A 16,268-nucleotide genomic window follows, 5' to 3' on the forward strand; every position below is an offset into this window, starting at 1 on the left:
AATATTTCACAAGAAGAGTTCTCCACTCTTCTACTCGTTGTAGAATACCTTATGCCACCAGACTTGAAATTCTAAAACTAGAAAACCTTGAATTACGCCGTCTTCGGTCTGACTTAAGCTTGGTATATAAAATCATACATTGCAATGTCCTACCTGTCAATGAATACTTCAGCTTCAACCATAACAACACAAGAGCACACAATAGATACAAACTCAAAGTAAACCGCACCAAACTTGATTGCAGGAAATACGACTTCAGCAATAGAGTGGTCAATGTCTGGAATACTCTACCCGACTCTATAGTCTCTTCCCCAAACCCCAAAAACTTTAACCTTAGACTGTCTACTATTGACCTCACCCCTTTCCTAAGAGGTCTGTAGGGGGCGTGCATAAGCGCACCATCGTGCCTACCGTCCCTGTCCTATTGTTTCTCTTATTCTTTTATTTTTCTTATATGTACCCATTTCATGTATTCACAACTATGTATACACTTATACTTATTATCTTGTAAACAATTGGCAAATCAAATAAATAAATAAATAAAATAAAAAGGAAGTGAACAAGGATTCCTCACCTTCAAAGATTCTGTTTGTGAACCAAGGCCCTTGGTGCAAAGCTCCATAACCGAGTAGGAACAAAAGGTATCTCTTACTTTATACTGGCTCACAGCCAAGAGCCATAGAGCAGGTGTAGTTTCCAATTCTGAGGGAGGAATTAAAATAGACTGGTGTCCTGAATAAACGCTGTAAAGATACAAGATTGGTTAATGCCATGACGAGAAATCTGTCTTGAGACCAGAAGATGTCAAATTGAAAAGGAAATTATTTTTAAAAATTCTGTGAGGAGACACAGAGCTTTTAGCTCAGGTATGGACAATCTGAAGCCCTCCAGATGTTACTCAATTGGTTTCCAATTGCTCCACCAAGAAAAGCCCAATGGTCAGGGATTTCGAGTACTAAAAAAGTGCAGCAACTACCAGAGGGCTACAGTTTCCCCATAGCTCGTAAATCTTAGAAATCAAAACAGTGGCAACAAATATATATTCCAGAGGAGAAAGTCAAACAAAATGAGCTAGTTTTAAATCAGTTTAGGTAAAGACAGACCCAGTGATTTTGCTTATGCTAGATAGTTTTTCAATAGTAGCATGAAGATGGCAAGTTCCCTGTATATATAGTATATATAGTAGCATGAAGATGGCAAGTTCCCTAAATATATATTCCAGAGGAGAAAGTCAAACAAAATGAGCTAGTTTTAAATCAGTTTAGGTAAAGACAGACCCAGTGATTTTGCTTATGCCAGATAGTTTTTCAATAGTAGCATGAAGATGGCAAGTTCCCTGTGATGAATTACTACCGCTCTCAAGTATACTTCCTTGAGGAAATAGTCTTTAGCAACCTACAAGATTCTTCTTCTCTGGGCCTCTGGGATTTGGAACAAAACATGGATTGACTGAGCAAATGGTTCAACCGACCAAACTGCTCACCTTGTGAAATGATTAACAGATAAAGTTACAGGAATATAGGGATGGTCAGGAATGTCCTTTGCATACAAAAGATTCCATCTTTGATCACTGAGAAACGGTTGGAAATCTCGTTACTTCCTTTTTCTGGAATGTCATCATAAGAAATTCTGAGATTTCTAGATAGCTTGTAATTTAATTATTAATTCTATCCCAGGGCAGTAACTCTATTGAATTCTGCTGTGTGGTGCAATATTAATGCAATATCAGGGGTTTTCAATTTAATGTATAGAATGTAAAGGATGTGTGCTTGTGTTTATTTTCATAGTCATAATGTACAATGAAGATGGCATTTAATTTCGTTGTATGAAGTGCAATGACAATAAACTAAACTAAACTAATTGCACCTGATTCCGATTAGCTTTTTCAGATCTAATAAGATAATGCTGCCATCTAGATGGGATATTTGCATAAATCCTTTTTTCGTAGAATGAGAGAACTAGAAGATGGCTTTTAAAGTAAGCCACTGAAAGACTCTCTTGGTCTTTTCAAGAATTCAGTTAAAGGCATCCTCCAACAAACACACTATCTAGATCCTATTTGAAACATACCAACTCTAGAGGGAATTTCTAATCTTGTTTTATTATTTTGTTTTGTGAATTGCTGTTTTTTTAATTTGTTCTACGTCCTTCCTTTTGGTGATATTTGCAGAAATGCAGTGTTTAAAAAAATACAAATACAGCTTTCAAACCATCTCATGTTACAAACTCACACTTTCACTAGAATTTAAATGTGGAATGTTTCAACCAAATTGCATATATGGTTGAAATCTACTCTGGCTAGCATATGCTACCTTAAACATTGCTTGTTGCACATGCAACAAGGGATGGCTTCAGACATTCCACATAAACAAAACTGAACATTGCTAGATTCAGTAAGACACGCAACCCAATACCCAACTTTTACCCTCAACCACCACCCTACCTCAACCACCTACCACCACCCACCATCACCCAAAACTACCCACCACCCACCATCACCCAAGACTAGGCACGCACGCCCCAACTACCTCAATCCCAACTGCTGCCGGACTTAAATGCAAACTACTCAATGCAAGAAGCCTCGTGAATAAAATACCTGAATTTCTCATCCTCTTAAATATGGCTAACTTCGACATTATATTTGTCTGTGAAACATGGCTCAATGCATCTCTCCCGACTCCATTACCACAGTAAGAGACTATCATGTTTACCGATCAGATCGTGAAAATCGTCGAGGAGGTGGTGTTGCTATATTCTATAAAAATCCTTACATCTAAAAATATCCAAGTTACCCAGGAGCTTGCCCTTCCTGAAACCATCATCTGTGAACTATCCTTAAATATCACAATTCGATTCTTACTATGTTACAGAGCACCTGATTATGACATCGAACATGTAAACAAGCTAAATACACTACTAACATGGGCTACATCCTGCCCATACCCTTTTATCTTTCTTGGAGATTTCAATCTACCTCATATCGACTGGACCCTAAATAATTGTACAACTGAAATCATACACACAACCTTCTACAATGCTATTACAAATCTAGGTCTTGAACAACTAGTAACCAACAACACTAGACTAAACAACTGCCTCGATCTCATCTTCTGCAATAGTTTGAATTTAATTTACGGAATACAAACCAAAGAAGCTGTTCAATACCACAGACAATACTACTACCCTACAAAAAGACCTAGACTATGTATCTGAATGGTCTAACATATGGCAACTTCAAATCTCAACAAATAAATGCTCTGTCTTACATATTGGTAAAAAAAATCAGAAAATAAAATACAAGCTGAATAGTCAAGATCTTGTTGATGACCCAAGCTCTGTAAAGGACCTGGGAATACTCACCTCTAATGATCTAAGTGCTAGAGCCCACTGCAACTACATAGCCAAAAAGGCATTAAGAGTTGTTAACCTAATCCTACGTTGCTTTTTCTCTGGTAATATCTCACTACTAACCAGAGCATACAAAACATTTGCTAGACCAATACTCGAATACAGTTCATCAGTCTGGAATCCTTATTACGTATGTGATATTAGCACAATTGAGAAAGTCCAGAAGTATTTCACAAGAAGAGTTCTCCACTCTTCTCACTCGTTGTAGAATACCTTATGCCACCAGACTCGAAATTCTAAAACTAGAAAACCTTGAATTACGCCGTCTTCGGTCCGACTTAAGCATGGTATATAAAATCATACATTGCAATGTCCTACCTGTCAATGAATACTTCAGCTTTAACCATAACAACACAAGAGCACACAACAGATACAAACTCAAAGTAAACCGCACTAAACTTGATTGCAGGAAATACGACTTCAGCAATAGAGTGGTCAATGTCTGGAATACTCTACCCGACTCTGTAGTCTCTTCCCCAAACCCCAAAAACTTTAACCTTAGACTGTCTACTATTGACCTCACCCCTTTCCTAAGAGGTCTGTAGGGGCGTGCATATAAGCGCACCAACGTGCCTACCGTCCCTGTCCTATTGTTTCTCTTATTCTATTATTTTTCTTATATGTACCCATTTCATATATTCACAACTATGTATACACTTGTACTTATTATCTTGTAAACAATTGACAAATCAAATAAATAAATAAATAAATAAATAAAGTATGAGGTATGAACCAATTTTCCACCAAGGAAAATGTATGTATAACGGATCTAAATGGATCTGGTTTATTAATAAAAGTTCAGGTAGAACAGTACTAGCCTTTCCTAAATATGGAAGACGGGGAAGCCATAGATTCAATATTTTCAAAAATGAGCAGAAGCACCATTTTAAGAACCCTTCCCAGATCTAAGTGAAAATGCTGGTCAAAAACACTAGATCTTTTCTGCATGAAAAGCAGGTCTCTCTCACCAGGCTGCAACCCTTATAAGGTTGCAGTTAGTTTTGCAAAATTATTTATCCAGAAGAAAATTTAATATTTTAGTTTAAAAACTACCCGGGCAGTTCACAAATATACACGTAAACATGAATACCAGGAAATTATAACATCTCAGGCTCCACATAAAAGAAATAAAACTTGGACAAATAAAAAAAAAAGATATCAGATGTTTCAGACTTCAGAATCAATACCAAACTGAACAGCTGCTAGAATAAACATATTTAGAAAGGCTTAAAAAATCTTCCCAAACCCCAAAAACATAGCAGGGAGGAAAAAAATCACAATACAATGAAGCCCAGCATTGTGTCTTTGGCACAAACAGCTAAAAGATTTAGAAAGACTAATGTCCATGAACTCACGTTGGCCTGACAATTGTTGTTCTGCCCAGAATGCATCAATCTTTGACAAACATCTCCAGGAAATCCTGATGGAATAGGTGGCCAATTGATAGGAATCTGGAGAATTTTTGATAGAGGTCTATTGCTCTGCTTTGCAAGGTTTCTTTTCATTATTATTTTATACCCTTCAGGACATAAAATAAAAACAAAAAACAAAACTTTGCAAAACCATGCAATGCAGCCATGACTTACCAATGGGCTGGCTCCATGCTCCAATAGGTTTTCCTTAGCAGTTTGAAAGTCTCAGAATGCTGCATTCTGGGACATCACAATGGAGCAGGCCAGCACAACTTCATAGCATCTATAACAGGGATAAACAGATGGTTTTATTTTATTATTATGTTTTATATATAGGTATAAATTTGGCTGCTTGTGCTCAGATTGCAAACCCTGGGTATCTAGGGTTCAATCCCTTTTTGCACTCCTGTAGCAGTGATTAATGGCAATTATACCAAACTGGAATAAAAACAATGTTGCCCCAATATGGTACCCTTTTATAAAAAAAAAAACAACACAATTTAAATTTACTTCAAGTGTATTTACATGATCAAGAATTTCATCAGAGGCTTAAGAGAGCTATAACTCTTGAAATAGAATTCATCAACTCTGTATCTGTTCTAATGCCTATGAAACAGAGTTCAAGATTTAGTTTCAAAATGTATGCTAAAAATCAGGTAGTCTTCAACTTATGACCACAATTGACCCCCAAATTTATGTTGCTAAGCAAGACATTTGTTAAGTGAATGTTGCCCTGTTTAATGATCTTTCTTGCCACAATTGTTAACTGAATCATTGAAGTTATTAAGTTAGTAACATGGTTGTTAAGTGGCTTCCCATTGATTTAGCTTATCAGAAAGTCTCAAAATATAAGCACATGACAGCAAACCGACCTAAATATGAACCAGTTGCCAAGCATTCAAATTTTGACCACATGGCAATGTTACAGTGGCTGTAAGGGTGAAAAATGGTCATAGGTCATTTTTTTCAGTGGCGTTGTAACTTTGAAAGGTCACTAAACAAATGGTTATAAATCAAGGACTACCTGTACAAAAGGTCTGGACACGAATGGTTCGCATATCCCTATTTCTGTATATTAAAAGTTGGAAATATAGTGTTTGAAACAAGATTCTTAGAATCTCTTAGCAGAAATGATATTTGAGCTTTTTTTCAGGAAACGCTTTTGGAACAATACCTATAAACAAGTTTGGCAAAAGGACATTTTGTGTTATGTTTCCAATTGCTTAAAATATTTAGGAAAACTGGGAGGGAGATGAACTTAAATCCTGCACACTAAGAGAAAAATGGGTTGAAGGTCTGGACTTTTTTTCATCTGACATGATTACCTTACTAACCTCCCCCTCTTCATATCCTTGTGCTAACAACGAATTATATGTTTTATTTCCCAATTTGGTATATGCCATACTCATGTAATGTCTCAGTAACCAAAGCAGCTTTATCCACAGGGAGAGATTAGCCAGTTTGGAAAAATGTCAAGAACTGTGCTGAGAAAATAAAAGAGGTATGGATGTGATATTCCATTAAAAGCACTCCAGTGAGAGTTAGTGGCAACATGGAATAGAATGGGCAAAAAAAGAATGGTTGTCTTAAACTCTGAAGAGGATTGTTCCACACAGCAATATTTTCTTATAACCAGCTGAAATACCCACTTGCTCAAATATAAGTTGGTCCCTAGAACTGATAGACTGGTCTTCAAACTTAAATCTAGCTCCATTCTCTGCTTTCATATGTCAATTGATCATTTTCCTGGGAGATGATACATTAGATCCCTGCCCTCTGTACACATACAAAGCAGTAATGTCCTGCCACTTCCAAAAAAAGATACTTGACAGTTCTCATCAGGAAAACCTACCTACAGAGGCACCAAAGGACAAATCCCAGTCCACAATAGGGATCCAAACAAATTGCAACTTCTCTAGAAGGATAGAGTTCACACTGCAGCTTAATAGAACGACAGAAGGCACTAGTGGCTGCATGAGACATCTGGAAGAAGAAGAAGAAGAAGACGACAGTAATCAGAATGATAAACTATGCCAATCTGTGGAGTTGCTTCTGAAGCATTGCCAGAACTTAAGTTAGTAACAGAATAAAAATAATCATTTCCCCCATCTCTTGTCTCTGTACCCTCATCTCCTAGACGCAAAACCACACTGGATCTTTTCTACACGATGAAGATTAATATGTTTTCAAAGAAGAACAATCAATCAGCATGGCAAACGAAAAACAAACAGAAAGTGACTCATTGTGGTTTAGGCTTCTAGGTTATAATCCAGAACTGCTGGAAATTATGTGGAACCCTGAAGAGGAGGGTAAAAATAGAAAGTGCGACAGATGGCAGGCATGGGTCAGTAAAAGACCAAATGCTTAACATACAAAAACTTCAGATTCTCCCATTAAAGAATGTTCTACCATGTGAAAAAACTCAAAGCTGTTGCTGTCTTGGCTTTATCCTAGTGTCACAATATTAGGTATTGTACCTCCGGTGAAAATTACAGAAAAATAGACCGAGGGCATTTTCCCCCATCCCCTTTAAAAATAAAATAATAAATTATGGAAGAAGGAGTTAAGGAAAAATAAGTGATTTTTTCCCCCTTGTTCTTCCCCTACATGTGTTTTAACCAGATGTAGATCCTGACTTAATCCAGTGTGTGTAATTCTTACCTTCACCCCTGCTAACATTCCAGTTGTAGATACACTGAAATCGAGATAAGCTAGCATGTCAGGATTTGAAGGTTTGAAGATCTGAGGAGGCCGTTTCTTTGGCAAATCATCTGTGAAGAAAAAGTGAGACATGATTCTTGTGACAATGTGAAAAATGCAAAAATTCGCAACAGAACAAAGAGGAACATACAACATACCTGTGTCTAATATAGGCGGCCACGTTCTGACATCCACTGCTGCTGCTGCCTCCCGAGACCGTAATAATTTACATATTAATTGTGTAGTCATTAAACAAGCAGAGCGACTCACCTGGGAATTTCAGCAGAAAGAGAAAGAAGAGATTTAAATTTCTATACTGTTTTTTTTTTTGTTCAATCATATCCCAATTTTTGAGTCTGTCTAGACCAAGGGTGTCAAATTCGATTTCTTGAGGGCCACATCAGGGTTGTGGTTGACCTCAGTGTGTGTGTGTGTGTGTGTGTGTGTGTGTGTGTGTGTGTGTGTGTGTGTGGGGGCCATAGTCAGAGTGGCCATGGCCAGCTCGACGTCACTTGTATTAAAGGCGCCTGTGGTGACCCAAGTTCTCTGCCAGCAAAAATGGACTCCTGAGCTCCATTTTCAGCTGTGACGGCTTCCTTTAACCCTCTCCCAGAGAAAACAGAGCTTGGGAGGGCCACCTGCAGCCCTAGCAAGTTCCGTTTTTGGCTGCGATGGCCTTGTACAACCCTCCACCAGCAAAAATGGAGCTCGGCCCTGCCGAGCTCCATTTTCACTGGCAGAGGCACCGCGGGCCAGTTCTTCGCTATTTCCAGGGCAGGCCATGGGTCAGATCTAAGCACCCCACGGTCCGGCCTGTGGGCCTTGAGTTTGACATCCCTGGTCTAGACAGATTCTTGCAGTTTTCTTCCCAAAGTTTTTAGAAGTAGTTTGCCATTGCCTCCTTCTTAGGGTTGACAGTGTGTGGCTGGATCAAGATCCCCCAGCTGGCTTTGTGTCTAAGGGCAGGACTAGAACTCACACTTTCCCATTTTCTACCCAGATGCTTTAACCATTACAGACAACTGGATGTTTGCTTCACATTATTAGTCAATATATTTCACTTTTTTTTTTTTATAAAGTACATCTTTAAAAAGAACATCTCACTAGTTCAAATGTTTCCAAGTTAAGACATACAATACAGGGTCCTCCTGCACCCATAAAAAAAATTCTATGATGATGTAGAATGCAGCCATTATACCAATAAAGAAGAAAGTTTGTAGCTCGTGGTTGAAATGAGGGGTCCTTGGTGCTCTCTGAGCTTGCTTGTTTTCTTGCAGAAGTTTCATTGCCCCAACTAGGTATCAGTGCTAGTAAGAAGTGAGGTTTCCTATCAGTTTATAATCTGGAGTCTTGCTTGTTTGTATCTTAGGGGCAGTTTTAGGGATTATTTGATTGGGTTGTTCACTGATGGCTCTTGGGCAGTTTCTTCACTATGGTATTGCTTACTTGATTGTTGGTCTTAAGTTAGAATAGAATAGAATAGAATAGAATAGAATAGAATAGAATAGAATAGCAGAGTTGGAAGGGACCTTGGAGGTCTTCTAGCCCAACCCCCACTTGGGCAAGAAACCCTATATCATTTCAGACAAATGGTTATCTATGTTCTGACCAACGCTTTCTGAGACAGTAACAATCACACACTGTTCCCCAAAACCTTTTGTTTTATTTCAACGGCTGTGAATTATATGCATTCACAGCCCGTAATGAGTACCAACAGTTTATGAATAGTCCAACAGAAGCCTGCCACAATCTTTCGGGGTAAGGCTGATAAGCATCTCCCTTGAAATGCTGCCAACAACTAAATTGCCAATTAGCTGTACAAGGCCAAACAGAGCACAAAGCCAAAACGGAGCTTCAGATTTTAAATCGACCAGAATGAACAAAGTTGCTTCCTGCAAAGGCTCATGTCCCTTTGCTCCTCCTTTATTTCCTATGGGAGGGGCTAATCACTTCCAAGCCTTACTCTCGAGTTGCCCCTTTTGTCTTAACTGTTCTTGCCTTCTAGCAGCTCTGCACAAGCGCGCACTGGGAACAGCTTGCCCCTGTTACTCTGCCTTGCTGAAGTCAGATTCTGGAGGCTCCAAAGTCAGCACATAACTCTCAGATGGCCCTGGCCTATCTCTGTGTCAGATGCAGATCCCTCATCCAAGCCCTCCCCAGATTCCAGGACTGGCCCATGTTCCTCCCTGTTGTCCGATTCTGCTGCCAGCTCCATAGGCTGCCAGCAGACTACAACAATCCAATCTCTTCTTAAAAACTTCCAGTGTTGGAGCATTTACAACTTCTGGAGGCAAGTTGTAACACTGATTAATTATTCTAACTGTCAGGAAATTCTGCTTAGTTCTAGGTCAGCGGTTGCCAACCGGTGGGCTGCGGCCCACTGGTGGGCCGTGAGAAAATTTTGGTGGGCCACAGGGAAATCTCACCCCCAAAGCACTCCCACAAAGCAATTAATCCAGGCTGCGCAGAAACACAAGGCTGCGCCGCCCACATGGCTCGCGGAAACCCTCCCCACCCACTCACTTCTTACCCAGTAAACTTGCCTGCTAAATTGCTATTTTTCCTTTTTCCGACCATCATCTGTTCTGCTGTGCTGGGAGATTTAGATTAGCTAGGAAGCAGGAAATGGTTGGATTTCTTGCTTTCTAGCTAGTCTTTAGATCTTCGGCTCAGCAAAGCCGAACCTCCCTTAGGACTGAAGGTTTGCTTGCAAGCAAATTCAGTGCAGACTCATGGCAAGCAAATTTGAGAGGCTGAGCTAGCCGATGGCAGATAGATAGATCACTGAATGATTCTGTGAGCAACTCAATCTGCCTGCTTTGCCTGATTTTGGGTAAAAGTTGCTCTTTTTTTATAAAAAAAAATCAATATTTACATGCATGGTGTGTTGTGAGTTAATTTTGTGAGTTTGCTTGCTAGTAAATTTTATGAGTTTGCTTGCAAGCAAATTTTATGTGACAGACTGAGCTAGCCAATGGCAGATAGATAGATCTCTGAATAAATCTGTGATTCTGTGAGCAACTCAATCTGCCTGCTTTGCCTGATTTTGGGTAAAAGTTGCTTTTTTATAAAAAATTCAATATTTATATAAATATTTATAATATTTACATACAAGCCATGCCCAGCTAGTCACATGACCACCAAGCCACACCCACAAATTAGGCCATGCCCACAGAACCGATTAGTGATCCCTGGGATCTAAAATTATGAGTTTGGTGGTCCCTGAAGTGCAAAAGGTTGGCGACCCCTGTTCTAGGTTGCTTCTCTCCTTGATTAGTTTCCACCCATTGCTTCTTGTCCTGCCCTCAGGTGTTTCGGAGAATAGCTTGACTCCCTCTTCTTTGTGGCAGCCCCTGAGATATTGGAACACTGCTATCATATCACCCCTTGTCTTTCTTTTCATCAAACTAGACATACAAGTTGACCTTGGAGTTAATCTATGCTGATCTGGGTGCTGATTGCTCATGGAGAGGTGCCTCTCCATGAGTCTTTTTGTTCCCTTTTGGGCTGGTTGATTGTCTCTTTTGCATAGTTTATAGATGTTGTTCATGTCTACGTGTCTATTGATGGCTGATTTGTCAGAGTGCCAGGCTTCTAGAAATTCCCTGGCATTTTTGGATTTGGCCTGGTCTAGGATTGTCACATTTTCCCAATTGTAACTATGGTTAAATATATCTATATGTTGTGCAGTCAAATATACCTACTATATCTCCCAATCCCTAAAACAATTCATCTCTGGGCCCAAAAGTTTTAATTCTTAACCCTTGTTATATCCTTGCACCACCATCATATCCCCTGGAGACAAAAAATGCAATTCCAGGGTGAAAAGGGCAATCTATGCATGTTCTAAGTTAATCATTATTAATGGCCCACTGACCTCCACAATCATCTTCACTGTGGGTAAGGTTGTTGCAATGTTTTGTGGATGGGGAGGCCGAACTGTTATTGGCACACAGCCAGCATATAAACATCCATAAAATGCAGCAATCAGATCTATACCTGGATGGGACAAAAATAGGCATGACTGTTAGCCAGGAAGAAAGCAAAATGAGAGTAATTTCTAAAAATACCTGCATAATTCCACCTTCCCTAAACTAATGCAGTTCAGATGTGTTGGGAATACAACTGCTAGAATTCCTGCATTGAAACCGAGCTTCAATCTTATATCCACTTACCTAGGAATAAGGATCATTGAACTCACTGGGGCTGACATCTGAACAGACATGCATAAGATTGTGTTGTTAACGGAAGAGAGAAAGAAAGAGAGAAAGACATGTACAGTTTACTTCTACTGAAATGATCTGAATTCATTTGGCTTTGGATGAGCAGATTTCTCATACAATTGTGAATTTCATTTATTACTGGAGGCAGAATTTGTTTCTCCAGTTTTTTCACTGAATAAATCTGTACATGAAATTCAACACTTTATCCCTCATGCTTGTGAGATAAGGGGATTCTTTCTTCATTGTTCCATAGCAATTCTATTCTGGAAGTTAGTGCATTTAGCAACTACAGAGGTCGTATTCAGCAGGTTCTGACCAGCTCTGGAGAACCAGAAGTGGACATTTTGAATAGTTCGGAGAACTGGCAAATACCACCTCTGACTGGCCCCGCCCCCATCTATTCTCTGCCTCCCGAGTCCCAGCTGATTGGCTGGGTCTTCTTTTGTTGTCCTGCACAGGAGAATGGAGCTGGAAAGCAGATTAGTGGGGTGGGGAGGGAATGGGATTTTGCAGTATCCTTCCCCTGCCATGTCCACCAAGCCACACTACACCCACCAAGCCATGCCCACAGAACCGGTAGTAAAAAAATTTGAATCCCATCACTGAGCAACTATATATTCAACATAGATTGAGGTATTATGCAAATGTTTCTCAGCCTTGTTAACTTTATATTTTTAATTTTAAAACACATTGATTTTAAATCCCAGAATTTCCCAGCCAACACTGGGGAAGCATTGATAACTGGGGATTTCTGGGAGTTGAAGTCCATATTTGTTAAGTTGCCAAGATTGATAAACATTGCTGTAAGCACGTAAGTCCACAAGTCTTAAAGTTGCCAAGATTAAGACCCCTGATATAGAACAACATTGTTAGAGAATTACAACCAAAGTATACTTGCACAATTTTACCTGGTGGGTAGACTAAAGCAACATGATCTCCATCTTGCAAATGACCCCTTTCCATCAACATTACTGCTATCTTTTCAGCTCGTTTATGTAGCTGGACACAGGTGAGAGAATTTGCTATTGTCCCCTTCATTAAGAAAGAAAAGGTAGAGACAGAGAAGAATATGCTGCTTTTAATTCATTAACTGAATTATTGACCTTAGCCTCTGAAACTAGATGGGTGATACAAATTCCACACTTTCATTTCTTTTTAAGCTGAAAAAATATCAAAAGAAGCAAAATCTATATCTTGATTAGGTCAGTTGAAAGGTAGATTTTAAAGCTTTTGACTAATTAACTGCAAAGTGAACTATGATTCTTTTCAGGAGATTATAGCCACTGCTGAAGAATATTTCAAAACAACTCAAACTGACATTCAGTAACGATATAACAAGAGGAACTGAGTGCTAGCTATTAGTAATCACTATTTTCAAAGTGGTAAAGTGGTTTGAAGCAAGCCTTAATAAAACCTGAACAGCTTGAGATTTTTCAAAAGTAAGAAATTATCAATGTCATAGAGAGAAATTACATCAGATTGTCTCCCAAGCGGTACCATTTACGGATACGGTTTGTACAAGTCCACATTGTAGACTATTATTTGTTAGTCTAATTCAATTTGATGCCACCTGACTGCAGAGCATTTCTGGGCAGTTCATGGGATCCAAAGTACAATAGAAACAACATAATAACAGGCATTGCACAAAAGCTGGGCTAGAATAGAACAAAATGGTAATTCCAGCAACTGTATATCAATAGTGCTTTATAGTACTTTCTGGTTGGTTTACACTGTTTTGCATATTGCCCCTAACAAACTGGGTCCTCATTTTACTGACCTCAGAAGATGGAAGACTGAGTTGATCTTGAGCCCTTCAGGATTGAACTCCAGGCTGTGGGCAGAGTCAGGTACAATATTGTATACTAACCTCTGCACCACCAGGGCTCGTACCTATCCAAATGCCTAGGAGAATAGCCAGGTCTTTATGGTTCTACGAAAGGACTGGTTCATTGTAAGATACTCCTTTGTCATTTCAAATTCGGTTTTATATTTAATAGTTCTGAGTTGCAAGTTTATTTATCATCGTCACCATAATCATCCTCATCTATTTAATTTTAATGCTGCCCAATTCACAGTGGCTCTGGGTGTTTCATAAATTTACAAATAAGAAAGCCAAAAGATATCCTTACCCTACAGTTTAGTAGAGTATAAAGCACATGGTCAGGAGTTGTCTGTGCCCTCCATTGTAAGACTTCTGAGAGGAATAAGAACTGGTGGGGAAAACAAGATAAACATTAAGAAAGAGAGGAAATTAAGAAACACAATTACTTCTTTAAACATTTTTAGGTCTAGAAAAAGCTCTCTTTTCGCTGAAACTGTAAGCTGCTACCAGTTTGACAGATTCATAGATTTTATTACTATGAAGAAAAGAAATTTAAGGATGTTGACAGTAAAAATCTGAAAATACTTAAAAATCAGTAACATTCAATAAATTGCTGACCTTTTTTTTCTAATTAGTCAACACAGAATTCAATTAATTCATTCTTGTTCTAAATTGACTGAAATTACCAGCAGCTTAGTAGAACTGTATGTATGCACAGATGTGATCAGGAACAACATCCAATTAAAGGTAAAAGTTAAGATTTCCCCTGTTCAGTCCGTGTCTGACTTTAGGGGGCGGTGCACATCTCCATTTCTTAGCCAAGGGAGTCAGCATTGTCCAAAGACATTTCCGTGGACGTGGCCATCATGACTATATGCTGAGGTGCACGGAAGGCTATTACCTTCCTGTCGAAGTGGTACCTATTTATCTACTTGCATTTGCATGCCTTCAAACTGCTAGATTTGCAGGAATTGTGGCAAGTACCAGGAGCTCACCCTGTTGTGTGGCGCTTGGGTCTTGAATCTGGACTGTTGGCTTTCCAGCTGGCAAGCTCAGCATTTTTAACCACTGAGTCATGCGCCCCTAATATCCATTTTTGTATTAAATATTTATAATGGTCAGTTTTAAAGTAGACAACTAAACATAACGTGTAGTAAGTAGAAACATGAATACATATTTATCCAGAATTATATAAGACAAAAATAGCATATTTACATCAGTTCTGTAACTGTGATTTGACATAGGTTGTTTTTTTATATATATATATATATATGGTTTTGATGTTATATACTAGCAATAGAAAATACATCCCTTGATATAAATATTTGGTCTGAATATATGGACTCTCATATTCCCAGTTCTAATGGAAGGAAAAACTGCAGTAAGTATGCTCTTCTCTGCTCGTTATCCACTATACCTATGGAAGATTTAGGGCTTTACCTTTCTAGCTTGATCATTATCTTCTATTTGTCCCAAATCTCTGCCGCTTGCCTGTGCAATCCTTTTTCCAGAGACCAGATTCCCCACCATCACAGAGGCAGGACCAATTTCTACAGTATATCAGGAAGATGGTGAAAGAAGAATTAAGAACTTCCTTTCCAGTGCAAAATTCATATTACTGTGCTTCCTCATCTAGAGTGAAACTATCTCATACGAAATCCCCTGCCATTTCGGCTGCAAATAATAGGAGCCGCTCCCAGCAAAATGAAATTACTGGATTTTTTTATTTTATTTTTTGCTAATCCAATTCCTGCAGCTCAGCTCTTGAAACTCTGATTTCCAAAAACTGGGTTTGTTTTTTTTTAAACTCATGAGAGGAAATGAGACAATGGTCAGTGGGATCATTACGTTTGGTAACCTCATCTAGTGTTTGAGGAGCAAGGGACATTAGCTGAACCCAGACAATTTGAGATAACCAATAAAATAGGCTTTTGTAGATTTCCTCAGTATTAGGAGCTGAAAAAATTCTTATCCCCATCCTAAGCCTTTCTGCAATGTACACAAAAAATATAGCAGATTCATAGGAAAGGACCATCTGTCTGAATTGCTAAGAGTATCTTTCTTTGTAATAGAGCACATAATCTTGTCTATCAAAGTGTTGTGGTTCGCGACATTCCTGAGATGCCTGTGCTGGGTGTGAGTGAGAGCAGGATGATTCATTGAAGAGCAGCACAGGTGACTGGAGTAAAAATGCTAATTAATGGCCCCTCCCTCTAGGGAATATAAGCATGGTTTCAAACGGCTTTTGCGTTTGTGAAAGGCAAAAGTTCGAAGGAGTTAGTGTGAGGATTACAGACTCTGATTTATTGGACTACTTGGCTGCAAGCCATCTGTTATCTACAAAGAGGGTTATTTGTAGAGTAAAGCCGTGAAAGTTTGAGTTTATTTGTGTTTGCTTTCGGCTGGGTCAGAACACAAAGTGGTGTGGAGATACAGGAATCATACTGAAAGATCTCTATTTGCTTTCTCGGAACAATTTAGAATACTGATGTTAATACAGTTTAGGTCTTACTATTTGAGGGATTGCTTCTCTATTTACTAATCTATGTGAATTTTAAAACCTGCAAGAGAGGCTTGTCTGAAGTTCTCCCTCCTCTGGGCTTCCTTCTGCATCAAACCCAAACTACAGAATGCTGGTTTTTCATATTGCAATAATGCCCTGCCTCTAAGAATGCCTTTCTTTTGCCAGACATTTCTTGGTAA

The 16,268-nt window shown here is 39.0% G+C and overlaps 1 protein-coding gene across 1 annotated transcript in view; it reads right to left on the minus strand.

The window, feature by feature from the left end:
• Window positions 1-16,268, minus strand: part of DIP2C (DIP2 acetate--CoA ligase C (putative)) — a 370,495-nt gene that overhangs the window by 23,704 nt on the left and 330,523 nt on the right. Inside the window, exons 26-33 of the mRNA XM_087947300.1 lie at window positions 15,006-15,115; window positions 13,873-13,953; window positions 12,652-12,775; window positions 11,398-11,519; window positions 7,679-7,790; window positions 7,482-7,591; window positions 6,673-6,803; window positions 575-743 (exon numbers count right to left, since the gene is read on the minus strand). Of these exons, the coding sequence (XP_087803426.1) occupies window positions 575-743; window positions 6,673-6,803; window positions 7,482-7,591; window positions 7,679-7,790; window positions 11,398-11,519; window positions 12,652-12,775; window positions 13,873-13,953; window positions 15,006-15,115 (959 nt within the window). The remainder of the gene's footprint in view (window positions 1-574; window positions 744-6,672; window positions 6,804-7,481; window positions 7,592-7,678; window positions 7,791-11,397; window positions 11,520-12,651; window positions 12,776-13,872; window positions 13,954-15,005; window positions 15,116-16,268) is intronic.

Source organism: Notechis scutatus, chromosome Z, assembly GCF_049901735.1.
Source record: "Notechis scutatus isolate UNSWTSFEM ecotype Mainland chromosome Z, rNotScu1.2, whole genome shotgun sequence".
NCBI lineage: Eukaryota > Metazoa > Chordata > Lepidosauria > Squamata > Elapidae > Notechis > Notechis scutatus.